At 43.8% G+C, this 15,470-nt stretch overlaps 2 protein-coding genes across 2 annotated transcripts in view; both read left to right on the forward strand.

Annotated features, from left to right (window-relative positions):
• pafah1b1a (platelet-activating factor acetylhydrolase 1b, regulatory subunit 1a) overlaps positions 1-9,002 on the forward strand; it is a 30,662-nt gene extending 21,660 nt beyond the window's left edge. The window contains exons 6-11 of the mRNA XM_072692005.1: positions 316-484; positions 1,867-1,969; positions 2,104-2,332; positions 4,345-4,446; positions 4,535-4,691; positions 5,376-9,002. Of these exons, the coding sequence (XP_072548106.1) occupies positions 316-484; positions 1,867-1,969; positions 2,104-2,332; positions 4,345-4,446; positions 4,535-4,691; positions 5,376-5,449 (834 nt within the window). The 3' untranslated portion in view covers positions 5,450-9,002. The remainder of the gene's footprint in view (positions 1-315; positions 485-1,866; positions 1,970-2,103; positions 2,333-4,344; positions 4,447-4,534; positions 4,692-5,375) is intronic.
• Positions 9,003-10,640: 1,638 nt separating this feature from the next.
• mettl16 (methyltransferase 16, N6-methyladenosine) overlaps positions 10,641-15,470 on the forward strand; it is a 42,082-nt gene continuing 37,252 nt past the window's right edge. The window contains exons 1-2 of the mRNA XM_072692006.1: positions 10,641-10,730; positions 11,031-11,160. Of these exons, the coding sequence (XP_072548107.1) occupies positions 11,033-11,160 (128 nt within the window). The 5' untranslated portion in view covers positions 10,641-10,730; positions 11,031-11,032. The remainder of the gene's footprint in view (positions 10,731-11,030; positions 11,161-15,470) is intronic.

Consider the following 15,470-nt stretch of genomic DNA (forward strand, 5'->3'; position numbering starts at 1 on the left):
CTTTTTCTCACCAGTGTGAGGTGAGGTTTAATTATGTGAGGGAAGAGCTTCAGATAAGCAGGTGGAGAGGCTTCTGTCACTTTTTGCACAAAACCAACCCCCTGTGCAGCATACAGAGCTTATCCTTCGGTGTCGGCAGACTAGAAACTGCTGAAACGTGATCTTTATGTTAAGCTCTAGCATGTATATATCCCATGTGATATGTGTATGATAAGCAGCTATAAGCCTAACACTGTTCTTTTATATTTATTTGATTAGTTGCAAACAGTCAGCTGGACAAAGAAACTGAGGTTGCTATTTTTGCCTTTCTTCTAGGTGTGGGATTATGAGACTGGAGACTTTGAGCGTACCCTAAAGGGTCATACAGACTCTGTGCAGGACATCTCCTTTGATCAGACTGGAAAGCTGCTGGCCTCCTGCTCCGCAGACATGACCATTAAACTCTGGGACTTCCAGGGCTTTGAGTGCATCAGGACCATGCATGGTGAGCCTGCTCACAAGAGTGTGGAACAACTAAAGGAAGGATTGATTTTTGGCTTTATGTTTGGTGTAAGGAATTCCTCGGAGTGGGATTGGTGGGTTTGGTGTTTTAAAGACGAGTAGGTTATTAACAGGCAGGTGTTATAGGCCTGCAATTTATTAGAGAACAATCCAAATGTGCCGTAAACCACTCAGTAAACCTATTTGTAAACCTATTTGATGTTGCAGTTCAATATATCTACACTGCCTTTCTACCTGCCACAGTTCAATTCCATTAGGCTTTAAAATCTGCTTTTGTGCGTTTAGTCAAATGTAACATTGAATATATTCAGCATTTTGTTCCTTCATGAAAGTTAAATGTGCTGTCCCTGCACATTTGGTCCTTAGGCAGTGCCTTTTTAATATCCAAATTGCTTGGTAAATTAGGGTAGCATATTGGTAATGTGAGCCTGCAGGCTGCTCTGATGGGTGATCTCTACAGAAATGGACAGAGTTTGCATTTCAACTGCCTGTCTGCTGAATTAAACTAGGATCCCTCCCTCCCAATCCTTTTTGTGCTGGGAAGGGATAGAATAGCAGTGAATGGAAATGAGTAAACCTGTAAACTGGTGTCTAGCTTCTAGGCATTTTTAATCCATGTCAAAATTTGTAAACCCTCAGTGGTAATAATCCAAATAGCATGTGTGCAACAGCTTTTAATATGTTCAAATCCGGTGGCTTGTAATTTACACCCTGTCAGTTAAACTGGCATGTTGCCCTCAGACTAGCAGACTGTGCTGATTGAGGGAAGTAGCGCAGTAACCGCCCCCTCCTTTCTGTCTGTCCCTCTCTTAGGGTGCAAAATAGCTCTCTCTGCCTTTCCCACTGTCTTTCTATCTTCTCCCTCTCTCTTGTGAGCTTCAGCAGGAGATTAGAAGATTTGGACAGCAGTTTAATTATCCTCTTCAAGGAGAGATAACGTTCTAACGGGCTCTCTCCATATTTAAGGACCCCCCCCCCCCCCTTTAAATAGGCTACTTAGTTTCATCATCGGTTTTGCAGGTTTAAAATGATGCCCTGTGTAATTAGCTTTTTATTCCTCATGCTCTTTGAGGACAAAAAGCCACCCAAGGCAAATTGGTGGTCTTTTTTTAATTGCTTTTAATATTTCGTCATGGTAAAGATTAAGCACCCATTGTCGACTATAAATCTAACCATCTGATTTGCATGGTAGCAATGTGAGTGTAGTCACTGCTGAATATGTACATAACGTCTTATTCATAGCTCCACAAAGCCCGAGATATTCAGTGTCTTCATTCATTTACAATTAGTGTGCATGTCTCAAACTAAGTAATTTGGTCAATTAAAATGTAAGCTTAAATCGAAATCTTTTTCTCTTTGTTTTAGGACATGACCATAATGTTTCGTCTGTAGCTATAATGCCCAATGGAGATCATATAGTATCTGCCTCTCGGGATAAAACCATTAAAATGTGGGAAGTCTCAACAGGGTAAGTTCTTCAGCAGAATACACTGCTGCCTTAACTATTAATCATGCAAAATTGTGGAAAAGCTGAGATATGGGGTTAATGTAGGCATATTCATTATCTTGTTCTCTGTGTATTCATTTCGCCTAACACTATAGATATTGTACCAAGACATTCACTGGCCACAGAGAGTGGGTACGCATGGTACGGCCCAACCAGGACGGCTCCCTGATTGCCAGTAGCTCTAATGACCAGACGGTGCGTGTGTGGGTGGTGGCCACAAAGGAGTGCAAGGCTGAGCTAAGGGAGCACGAACACGTAGTGGAGTGCATCTCCTGGGCTCCTGAGAGTGCCCATCCCACTATACTGGAGGCCACTGGTTCTGAGGTGAGAGCAGCTCTCTAAAGCAGTACAGTATTTGTCATCTGCAATGATGTGGTCAGAAATCCTTTGACTGCTTAATAGGAAGGACCTCTGTAATGTTACAAAACCAATGCACAAACAGGGGTGTGCATGCTTAGTAGTCTCAATGTGCTTGTGTTCAAATGTTACTATTGTAGCTCTGTCCTCTGCTTACTGAAAAGCAACATGATCTGCTCTTTGATCTGAAACCAAGGATCACCTACAAATTGTACGCAGTGTACAGAACCAGTTTGAACTAGACCATGAAATGAAATTGGAAAGATTAAGGCTTGATAGCCTGAGGTTAAGATGGTACCATTTTGATTCTTGCCAGTCTTGTGATCAACCATGTCCAATTTCCAATTTATCTGATGTAACATTTGCCCTCACAGCATGTGGCTCCATCAGGCAGCCTGAGCCTTCACAATGCCTCCTGATTGTTATCGCGTAAAAGGGAACTTCCTATGCTTCCTTTCAGCGAAAACAAAAACTTTCACAGAGTCTGGCACTGTCAAACCAGTTCAGGTAGAATAGTTGTGGGATCTCTTGACATCAATTAGACCGTCACAGTTGGTGCTAATGCAGTCTTGCGTGGTCTTGCAGCAGTTCTGTAATGGTTTAGACCCACAGATCTCTCTTGTCTGAGCACGCCTGCCTCCATGGCTGTTGTGGAGAGAGCTTTAATGTAGCTCTCTTTTTTTTTTTTTTTTAGCACTGTAGGCGTGTGTGTCCCTTTGATGCCATACAAAAACATTGTAACTCCAGTGGCAGCTTTACAGGAGAAAGAAAAAAATCTTTCAGTGGTAGTCAGCGAAAAAAAAAAAAACGATTTTCCAAGTAATTTTGCTGACATACAGAAAATGCACTTCAATTTAAGAGGTTTGTTTATTGAGGAAAAAGGTGACAAGGTTAGTTAAATAACTTGGCAGACCATGGAAACCATTGCAATATGTGACCCAAAGTGCCTTCAACTTCAGACCCTATAGATTCCTGATTTGTAATGTGAAATAGTGAGTACTTCAGTCAATTGTCCAATTAGTGTTGAACTGTGAAATTGGAGGGACTGGGGAGGAAGTCCACATTTCTTGATTGATTATTTCATAATCAATGGCCTTATGTAGATATAATCCTGATACTCAGGATGCCTGAAGGGACCAGGTGTAAACAGGGTCTGACTACAGCAGCAGGATGAATTCTAAAGTGTGTTGAAGCATCTTGGCTGCCCACATTTAACCAAATAGTGCTTCAACTCTCAGCAGGACAGTGCAGTGAAGTGCACTACTGTAAAAGCATTCTGAAAGTAGAGTACTGTTTTCCCAGGGGAGGAATGTTCTTGACTGATTTCAAGTGGAATTCAGACCTGTTGCCCAGCCCAAACATAAAACATGCCTTTCTCTTTCTGAGGACAAAAGGCAGCGTAAACAAGCAGAGATGGAAAATGCCTGCATTATAGGCAAGGCAGAGTCTCTCTGGGTTATGATGCCTGCATTTGGCAGTGTCTAAAAGGATTTGCTACAAGTACTAAATGGGATTATTGTATGTTAATTTGTCTGATTATTTCTGGCTTCCTAAAAGGTGGAGAACTACATAAAAGGGAAACGGCTTATGATTCCTAGATGGTTCTCTTCACCTTATTTATATATTTATATAGACTGGATGCATAACTACTGCATGGGTGTCCTTTTTTCTCTTCTTTTTTGTGTTGAGTCCCATTATCCCTCCGAGAGGTCTCTTAATTGGATGCATGAAATATACACTCATGCTCGAGTCAGGCTTTCTAATAATGCTGTTTGTAGTCCTCTGCTCTGATGCAAATGCAGTGTTGATAAGCAGCGGCAGCGGCAGCAGCAGCGTCTGCCTCCGCACAGCATTAAATCTTGCTCAGTCTTCCTCACAGAGACCAGTATTCTAGAAAGCTCTATAAATATCGCCACACATGGTGCCAGTTGCCTCCATTCATGTCCTTGGGGGGCTTATCTCTTTTGTATGCTTGCCAGACTAAGAAAAGTGGGAAACCTGGACCGTTCCTGCTGTCTGGCTCCAGAGACAAGACTATCAAGATGTGGGACGTCAGCACTGGCATGTGCCTTATGACGCTGGTGAGCAAACGTCGCAAATACTCTTTGTGGTGCTCAGTTGTGGAACTTTGTGTTTATGCTCTGTTTGTAATGTTGATGTCTTGCATAGGTTGGTCATGATAACTGGGTGCGCGGTATGATGTTTCACCCTGGCGGAAAGTTTATCGTGAGCTGTGCTGATGACAAGACTTTGAGGATCTGGGACTACAAAAACAAGCGCTGCATGAAGACCTTGAGTGCCCATGAACATTTTGTTACCTCTCTGGGTAAGCTCCTGGAGCCACTCTGAATCACTCACAGTTGTCTGATTTGTGATGCTTTTTGAAATGTCTTCCTTTTGTTTGGGCAGAGAAGCCTCCGGGCAGTGTAAAATACATCGTCCTTCTGTAACGTTGAAAGCTTTTACTAGAGGGTTCAGAGGTAGACTAGATGTCATGGGGTTTGAGCTGGGGATTGTCCATCTCTCAGCCACAAAGCACCGTCCTGGGGGCTGCTGGCAGTTTGTTCAGGGAGAGGGAAGCAAACACTCCAGGCTCTCAACTGTCTGAGTCAAGAGCTTTTCAGTGGATCAAGGCTGAAGAACTCTCTGGAGATGCTTCACAAACTGTTCAGCCAACTCCCCAGCAGGCTCCTGTGAAGCCTCAACGTACCTTTTAAATGGAGTTCTGTACACAGCACTCATCTTTTCACTTATTGATTGATGTGGTGTTTTGGGGGGAAAAACCAAACCTTTTCTTTTATTTTTTATTGTTTATTTTTTGGTCTCCAGCCTAAGCACGCTTTCAAATATATGTGATAAGAGGATGTGACTAATTATGTCTTAAGTATTGTTTAACAGTTACTTTGAACTTTAATGTTTAATGTTTGTTTTACATTAATCACAGTTAGGCTAACAATTCTATTATTCAACTGAAATAATATTAAAGCAACAATCTCTCTTCATTTCGCAGATTTTCACAAGGCTGCTCCCTATGTGGTCACCGGAAGTGTAGATCAGACAGTAAAAGTGTGGGAGTGTCGCTGATCTTGCCTGCAGGAACCCACAATCACCACAGCCCTTCACCCCGACCCATTTTACCCCCATTCTCCTTCTCTGGATGCACTTGACCACCATGGTTATGACCCACCCAGCTCTGGTTCAATAACTATTGTCCTTTTATGTAAATTATTCTGGATGTAGGTCGAGCTATTAAATGTTACACACACAAAAAAGTATTCTTGCATGGTGAATCCAAAATTGTATACTGTAAATTTACATAACGTTGTCTAGAAGTACCATAGGTTTAACACGGGCTGATCTTTCACTCAGCCTTACCTACTGAAGGCGTAAACTGACTGGGTTAATGTAGGGCACTATACTGATAATTTAATGACAGTGTCGTCCTTGTTTGTTTTTGTTTTTTCTGTTTTTTCTTTCTTTCTTTCTTTTCCCGCTTTTTTTATTTTATTTTTTTGTTCAAGTTTAATCCCCCCTTTTGTCTTTTTTTTTTTTTTTTTTTTCTCCCCTCCCCCCTCCTGTCACTGTCGTAGTCTGTTGGTGCCTAGCTTGGTGACCTTTTGAGGGGCGGGGGAAGACAACAAAAAAGGAATACCAGAATACCAATAATCCCTAGAGGAAGAATTGATCGTCTGTGGGGCTTGTTATCAGAATAATCTGTAGCTTTGTAACATCATTTCTGAAGTGTGCTTACCATTCTCTTATTGTGGAACTAGATGATATTTTAATGGCTTCATCTAAGAATGATTCAAACAGTTCTCTTGAAACGTTAGGAAATCAATCTTTGTACACTTGTCATGAAACGTCCTACTGAGAAAATCCCTAGACAGTGCTTGATCCTGGAGATCTGAGAGAAAAATCTCACTTTGTGGTCTAACGACTGAAATTCCTACCTACTTTCTGCATAGACCAACCAGGCTGAATAGTGGGCAGCAAGTGTGTTTGTTTTTTTTTGTTTTTTTTCTTCTTTTTGAAGTCTGTATATAAAGATACCTGAGATACCTTTAGTGAAGATTTTGACCCCGTGTTAGTTTTCGTCCTCAGAAGCACTTCAAACTTTGAGCGCCAAAAATGTTGCCTCTGTGAAGCATTCGAATTGGCTGTTGGTGCTCTGACAGTGTAGTGCTAGTTTAAAGAGATTTCTATATTGCTAAAATGAATTCAAAGCTTCTCTCGTCCTTGCTGAGTTGAGCTTTCTTTGGCTCGTTTCTGTTTCTAATCTTAAAGAATCATGTAGACATACCATTTAAATTGTCTTGTTGCCCCTTTGGCAGATGTTGGAAGTTTGTGCAGAGCAGGTGTTGTTGTTTCTGCAATGCGAAAGAAAATCCCAGTTTGGATCTTATAGGTATGAAGCATGACAAGGGCTCAAAGTGTTTCCTAGTGTTCGGTAAGGGATGTGCAAAGATCTTTCTCAGAAACGAAAGGCGGGTTTGTATCGAAGAAGAAAAATAAAATGGGTGGATGGCAAAATCCTTGTGATGAAATGAGAGCTGGCTTCGCCACTGGAAGCTCAATTATATACTGACTGACCGGTTAGTGGGAATTTATCCAATGAAATGTTGGCAGCGGTTATACTATTGTCTACCTGAGCGCTCTGTGGAAGAGCTTGATGGTAGCTCCTATTGTAAAGGGCAGTTTCACAGTGTAGACTACAGGAGCTCTCCCTCAACACTGAGAGGAACAGAGAGCCGGTGACTCTGTGAATGTCCTGAATGATGGAGCTCCATGTGAGAATCTCAACCAATTACTGATGTCTTACGAGTAGCACATTTATCTGCTGTTCATCTTGCAATCTGTGTGGGTCATGTTAATAATCATACACACTTTGCTATGGGAATTGAGTTAATAGATCCCAAAAAATGGAGGTAAACCATTCCATATCTTGAAAACATTGAAAAGAAAGAAGCCTGCCTTTGTTTTTGGCAGCAGAAAATGTTGGGAAAAGAAAAAAAAAAAACTTGCACATCCCTCTCTTGTTAGATCTTTGGTCTCTTCTGACTGAAGGTCTAAGCAATTTAAGACTTATTAATAAATGCATAAACAGATATCATTTTAATTAGCCTTTTCATTACAATGCAATTATATAATAAAGAATTCCACTGCTTAACCAGTCTATTATCTAGCAATTTCCTGTTGTGTGTATGTGTGTACTGGATGTACTTGCTGCTGCTGAAAACCTGATAGTGGCTAGTCTGAGATCTGTACCTGTCGACATAGCACTGCTGCATGTAACAGTACTGATGGTTGAGCTGTCTGGTGGAGGTCTGTGGTGGTCCAGGTAGCACTGACCCCAGTGACTAATCTCAGGCCGTCCTGCAGTGTCTTAACTAGGCGAAACAGTCGATTTGACGACTTCCGCTGTAAAGAAAAACGGAAGAAACACTTTTTTTTTTTTTTTTTTTTTGCTGGTGACTGGTAAAGGGGATATCTGTGTAAAATATATAAATACTAGTGCTGTTACACTATTTAATGACTCCAAACACAGACACCCTACCAGATAGGTCAGCTGGCATGATAACTGTGAAGAGCTCAGTATGTGGTTGTAGGCAGACTGGTCTGTGTGTGTGTGCTCTGTGAAGGAGGTTGACTCCTCTGTCTTCTTTCTCTTTGTGATGGGATTGCGGCAGACTGAGGGAGAAGTGCCCACCCCAAACAAAACACCGTTGATGCCTCCTGTAAAGAATATAGGGAAGAAAAAAAAAACAAAGCTTGGTACACATTGCGATAGTCGAATCGTCTTGTTTAGTTTCTTGTACTGCCAGCTGTAGCTGAGTCTTGGACAGACAGCGGCCCCCGATATGGTGGGGCTTTACTTGTGCTCAAGGACACAAGCTGGCTGAAACTATGCTAAAGGGTGTACTTCATCACCTGGGCCTATACCAAAAAAAAAAACAGCAGGGAGATTTTTTTCCCCTATTGGACAGTTATGACATCTGGTCTTTTAATGTCTGTCTAAGATAATTCTGAAATTCTGCATTGCAAAACACACCCAGGTTCCACTGGAGACCACTGATCTGACCAGATCATTGTTTTTGCTCTTCTGCACGGTGTCCACAGCTGATGCTCAAGCAAGCCATTCCTAAAAAGCGCTACTCCCTCCTGATTGGCAGATTTAAGGATTCCTTTAGGCCACAAGGCTAATCCAAAGCTAATCAGGACTGCCTGAACAAAAACAACCCTTGCTTTCCAATACCTTTCTTGGTTCGCTAAGGAAGGGTAAAGAATAAGCAACTCTTCCACACGGTTCTTCATTGCGTGAACACTCGCTTCATGGGCACCAAGGGGTTCTGCGTGCCCTGCGAGAAAATTGCGTTTGCCATTCACAGGTCCCAAGCAATCCCAACGCTGCACTCACTGGATGGACTAATGTACATAATATTATTTGTGGGTCTCTCCTCCAGCCACAAGTTCATCATCTGTCAGCTCTACTTGCTTTGTGAATAGATGGGAGGCTTCAGTCTTCACAGCTCTAATGGGACTTTTGCTTTCATGGTTATCACTGTTCACACAGCCGATTGTTAACAATATACCTGGATGTCATTATTGTTTGCAACATAATTAAAGAAAAAAATTGTAAGCGTCGTGTCTCTATGCTGATGCTTATTGTGGTAAATAGGGAAGAACAAAAGAGAACTGTTACTTGTGGCAACAGTTATTCCTGTTCTAATTCATTCCTCGGTTACACGAGAGTTCATTTTCAATGTTATCTGGGCCTTGAGCATGCAGAGCACAACAACAGAAGCTCTGCTGAAGTGTCAGTGAGTGTGAATTTCATAGACTGTTAAAATGGCTTCCTGATTTAGTTTATTTGCAATGTGTGAAGTACAGTTTCTTAAGCAGAAATGAGGTTACAACAGCCACTGTTGGGCTTTTCAGATATAAACAGAGGCTACTCTGGAGCAGAGATGTTCACAAACTAGCCTTACAATGACCCCTACCCAGTGAAATATATCAAAACATTAAGCTACATCTTACTTAATACAATAGTTACTAGCCAGCTTAAGCTAGTTAAACTAGTTGACCAGCATAGTGTATGTTAACTATGCTGGTTAACTAGCATTACAGGTGCAGGTGGCCAAGCTGTTGATCTACCACTATGTATATGGACAAAAGTACTGGGACACCTGCTCCTTCATTATAGCTTTCTGCTAGATTGTGGAGCATTTGGAGCCTTGCTCTATTAGAGTTCAGGATGTTGGATGAACAGTTCCAACTCATCCCAAAAGTATTGGATGGAGCACTCACCATCATTCTGCAAACACATCTCAATGCTGGGGGGGGGCTTTATACCCCTCTAGACCACGCCTGGCATTAGGCATGGTGCCCATAGTTCTATGTGCATCTGCTCTAGAGTGCCAGTCCTATTCTACTGGCAATAACTTCTGCTTCTACAGGCACTAGACAAGCTGTGTGTGTGTGCGTTTGCACATCTGTGTCAGCAGCAATGGATGCAACTTAAATTACCTGAATCCATTCATTAGAAGGGGTGTCCACAAACATTTGGACATGTATTGTATCTGACATTTGACGTTTATAACCCCAGTTTGGGACAAACGCATCAAAATAGCGATAGACCAGCGTCCTGGCCAATGAGCATCCATGCCTTGCACTCAATGATTCTGGGTGGGCTCCGGAGCCGCCGCGACCCTCAACTGGAATAAACGGAAATGAAGGTGGATGGATGGATGGATCAAACCAGCGTTTAATAATCGATCATCTTTCTGATTGTACATGTAGAAAGCAGTAAGAAGTTGTGCTGCACTTCTATAAATTACTCAGTATTTAAGTCGCTTTTGGACTTTGTTTTTTTGTGTGTTGGTCTAACTATCATTAGACGTTACTTATTTACTCGAGTCGTCGATTTACAGAAGCAAAAATCCCTTTACTTTAATGCTTTAATCTAACTTTCCGTTCCACCTTAAAAATGTGCGCCAGCCACACTTTAGCGTCTCTGCAGCGCGCTAATAGAACCGCTGGGTATTTAAGGTGGAACGGAGCAGTCACACAAGACGCTGTTTGAGGGACGTTTGAGGGACAGTTTTACAACAGCGTGCATGAGTTCAATATAATACGACGTAAAACGTAAAACTGGAGTATGGTGTGTGGTTATGTTCACCAGTCCCGTCATTTTGAACATTTGTACACTTTATTTTACACTTATCGTGTCGTCGACGTCATACGTGGTGGCCGGCGCAGGTTTGTGACTACAGCCTGAACAGCCACAACGTTGGAGCAACGTGAGCTGCAGCTCAGGCAGTGTGTACACTCTTCTCTCATTAGTAACAGCCCTGAAACAGACTCAACGGTACAGTAACGCTCATATACAGCTCAAGTCCTCTCCTCGTCTCTCTGCGTTAATGCTTTCGTCTCGCTGGGGGTCTTTAACCTGTTTGTTTATTAGCGAAGTTTAGCCACCTCGGCTAAAGTCAGCTCAACTTCTGGCTGCTTCACTTCAGTTAGGATTTCTTCTCTAAACTTTCTTATCTCATATGTTGTAGCTACATAATCTTCCACGGAACAGACTATTGATCTAAGTCACTTTATCCTGCCTGTTTGGGAGAACTGTTCTCTAATGTTGGGTCCTGTGTGTAAATGGTCTCGGCAGGAATGGCGCTGAATAAGTCAATGCATCCCCGAAACCGCTACAAGGACAAGCCTCCAGACTTTGCCTACCTGGCGTCCAAATACCCCGACTTTCAGAAGCATGTCCAGACTAACCTGGTCGGCGGGGTGATGTGAGTAAAACATTCATAAAACGTTTTCTCTTCTTGACCTTTCCTTCCAAAGTTCTTCACATTAAAAGCTCGTGTGTGATGATTTGAGGACGGTTTTGTAAATGGAGTCATTAGCCCCCCCCCCTTAGATGTCAACCCCTAGGAATTGCAAGCTCATTTTTAGCCCTACTGCTTTTCATGTTTGACTCTGTGGGATGAGTGGGAGTTATTTCTGTATAATTAGTAACATGTGCTGAAACTCAGTTTTAGGCTCTACAGCGTCCCGGGTGATGAGCTTTACAATGTGCCGGGTGATGAGGCGGCAGCTTTACAGTTGGCCCGATGGTGAGACTTTGGCTTTACAATGTGCCGGGTGGTGAGGCTTTGGCTTGACATGGTCCCGGTAGTTGAGGCTTTGGCTTTACAATGTGCCGGGTGATGAGGCAGCAGCTTTACAATGTGCCGGGTGGTGAGGCTTTGGCTTGACATGGTCCCAGTTGTTGAGGCTTTGGCTTTACAATGTGCCGGGTGATGAGGCGGCAGCTTTACAATGTGCCGGGTGGTGAGGCTTTGGCTTGACATGGTCCCGGTAGTTGAGACTTTGGCTTTACAATGTGCCGGGTGATGAGGCGGCAGCTTTACAATGTGCCGGGTGGTGAGGCTTTGGCTTGACATGGTCCCGGTTGTTGAGGCTTTGGCTTTGCAATGTGCCGGGTGATGAGGCGGCAGCTTTACAATGTGCCGGGTGGTGAGGCTTTGGCTTGACATGGTCCCGGTTGTTGAGGCTTTGGCTTTACAATGTGCCGGGTGATGAGGCGGCAGCTTTACAATGTGCCGGGTGGTAAGGCTTTGGCTTGACATGGTCCCGGTTGTTGAGGCTTTGGCTTTACAATGTGCCGGGTGATGAGTCGGCAGCTTTACACCGTGATAGGTGATAAGCCTTTGGCTTTACAACAGGCAGGGTGATGAGGCGGCGGCTTTACAATGTTTTAGGTAATGAGAGAGTAAAGGTGCAAGTATTTGTCGCTGTACAGTGAAATGTGTCCTCTGCATTTCTCCCATCTGTGGTTCTAAACACACACACACACACACACACACACACACACACACACACACACACACTAGTGTGCTAGGGGCAGTGATCACGCACATGCCCGGAGCGGTGGGCAGCCAACTGCCCGGGGAGCAGCCAGCTGCCCGTGGAGCATTTGGGGGTTGGGTGCCTTGCTCAATGACACTTTAGCCTTAGTGCTGGGTGATGAGGCGGCAGCTTTATAAATGTGTAGGTGATAAAGTTCACTCAAACAACTGGCCAGGTGATGCACCAGCGGCTTAACTGTTGTCTGGGCGAAGACCCTTCAGCTTTATGCTGTGCTGGGTGATGAGGAGCGGCTTTACAATGTGCTGGATGGTGACCGTGATGGCTTTACAGCGTGGCGAATAATATGGGCGACTGCTTAATAAGGTGCCGGGTGATGAGGCGGCTGCTTAACAAGGTGCCAGGTGATGAGGCAGTGGTTTTGCAATCTTGCTGACTGCTTTAAAATACCTCAGATACCATTGTCTACGTTGACCACAGGCGTTGGTTTGTGCAATCATGTAAAGCAATGAACAGAATGTGGATTGAGTGTTTTTGGGTTCAGGAAAATAAATGTAAATAAAAGTAAACAAAAGACGTTCATTAAGACACATTTACCAAGCAGGGTGCTGTAACGTTTAGAGGATGGTGGCGGGTTGTTAGCTGGGTAGCTAATGCTAATGCAAGGTATCTCATCAGCCAGTTTGACAATGCTGGCTTTATGCTTTTAATAATAAAATAATTTTAAAAAATTGTCCATTAGATCTACTTATGTCAATTGTCAACTGAAGTGTCATGATCTTGACATGGCTACAAGACAGGCTTTGACAAGAACTTGGCTGTGAAAGTGGCGATGGTTGTTGGGTTTCCTTCCTTCACTTTGAATGTTGTGTGAATTAAAGCATCAGGATTCAATAATCACACTGCACATATATCCATAGCCTGTTCTATTGAAGTGACAGCTCTGAATGGAGTAAAGCCTCCCTGCTGGGACTGTCAATAGCAGTGAACCCAGGGCTCCAGGGTTCCAGAGCCAATGCTGTCTGTACTGTCAAGAAAAATGGTTTTGACGAGCAGCGGTTAGCTCGGAAAGCTGAGCTGATCTTCTCGTTCCTGCAAAATTCTAATGTTTTTGTTTTGGTTGTTTTGTTGGTCTTGCGGGAGACCACTTGTGCAATTATGCTGTGCCCCCCGGTTGAGTCTGGAGCTGTATTCCTGTGCATCTGAAATCATCTCAGTATTTCCATTCTCATTCAGTCCCTCCTGGTGGTGCGTTTAGTGCTAACCTTGCCGAGAGCTGCGCGCCCCTCTCTAAAGAGCAGACGCCCCCCTGTGACTTCAGTGTTGGAGCGCTGCAATCAGCAGAGCAGCTTCAAGGCTTTTTAAGTAGGTCTCTGACCCAGCCAGACAGAGTGTGGAAGAAGGGAAAGGGCGAGGGTCTCAGTGGGCTGCTGAGTTTATGGCGAGCGCTGCAGGGTTGAGGTACAGCCGGTGAGGGAATCTCTCCCAGACTTCAGGCTCGAATCCAGCGAGTCGCTCTACTCGGTCTGGAGCAGTGTGTCTGCACAGCCTTAGGGCACATGCACACACACACACACACACACACACACACACACACACACACACACACACACACTCTTTTGTTTATCCGCATCCCACATTCCACTTCGTCTATCTGTCCCTCTCCGTCTTGCCATCCCGCTATTTTTCTACATCCTCTGTACCTGTAGTTCTGTATCTTCCTCTCTCTGCCTTCCTTTATTCTACCTCTTTCAGCTTCCTCCCTCTCCCTTTGTTCAAGCTTTCTTAATGTCGCTCTCTCGGTCTCTCCCAATCCGTCTGTACCTCTATTTCTGCTCACTCTCTAACTCTCTGCCTCTCTTTCTGCTCTCCGTCTCCTCTCTTTTACCTTTTCTTCTTTCTCCATTCTGCGCTTTCCTTCTCCCTGTCTCTGTTTACCACACCCTCTTTCTCCATCTGTCTCTCCACCTGTATTTGTGTGCTTTTTCTCCTTCTCTCTATCCCTTGTTCCCCTCTCTCCCTCTCTATCTCTATTTCTCTCACTTTCTACTTTTATCTTTCTCTTCTGCGCGCTCATTCTCTCTCTCTATGCTTTATATCTCCCTTTCTCCTTCTCTCTTATCTCTCTCTACCTGTGTCTGTGCGCTTTCTCTCCTGCTTGCTCTCGCGCACGCTCTCTCTCTCTGCCTTGATATTTTGTCCCCTCTCTACCGCTCTCTGTTCCTCTATCTCTACCTCTTTGTTCTCTCTGCCACTACCTCTCTCGCTCTTTCTCTCTATTTATTTTGCCTCTCTCTCTCTCTCTCTGCCTCTGCCTCTCTCTCTGCCTCTCATCTCTTTTACAGACTCAGCCCCGGTTGTTAGTGAAGGTGTGTGTGTGTCTTGGCAGCAGAAACACACAGCTTTCTCTGATTAAAGATGTGTGAGTGGAAGTCGATATCTCGGACCTCTTTTTGAACGCAGTGAGATTCCCCTCCTTCATCTGTGTGAAGGACCATCACCGCTGAGCTTTCGAGTGGCGGGTGTGCGGGGGGGTTAAAGCCCCACGTGCCACACCACCTCAGGCCTGAAAGTGGACGAGAAGAAGCGGTAATTGGGCCACACAGAGATATAAAATATGCAGAATGGCGTGGGCTGGGCTGTGCGTCCCCTCAGATCATTATGCTCGGAGAAAGCCCACTCTCTCAGGTTGTCATCACGCTTTGGCTGAGTTGGGATTTGGTGGTAGTTGGAAATTTAAAGGAAAATTCAGGCCTGTCCTACTGCGTGTGTGTCTACCTGAGCCCACAGCAGCATGGTTTGAAGTGCAGAAAAGTGAGTTAGGATAGAGTCGATGATTGTGATTTATTCTGAGAAGTGTTTTGGTAGTAATTGGAAACTGGCTAACCATAATTACTGCGTTGCAGTGTACAGTTACATCACACTGGAAATGAAGATGCCTGTGATTTGTTATGCTTCGTGTACACTTTGGTCAGGGCACTCAATTAAATCGCGCATCATAAACATCATCAGTGCTGTTTTGGTGTAAATATGGCTGCCTGATGATACAGTTGTTTTGAATGTGTTGCCTAAAGAACTCCTTTCACAATTTCAATAAGTGCCTGAGGACGAAGCACCCATAATTATCATACTGTAAAGTCTAAATAAAGGCTGCATTTAGTTAACCCAGTACTCATGTGATACAAATAGGGCTCTCACAATAACTTGGTGAAAGAAATGGTCCATTAAAAAT

The sequence above is a fragment of the Salminus brasiliensis genome, chromosome 11 (genome assembly GCF_030463535.1).
Source record: "Salminus brasiliensis chromosome 11, fSalBra1.hap2, whole genome shotgun sequence".
Lineage (NCBI taxonomy): Eukaryota > Metazoa > Chordata > Actinopteri > Characiformes > Bryconidae > Salminus > Salminus brasiliensis.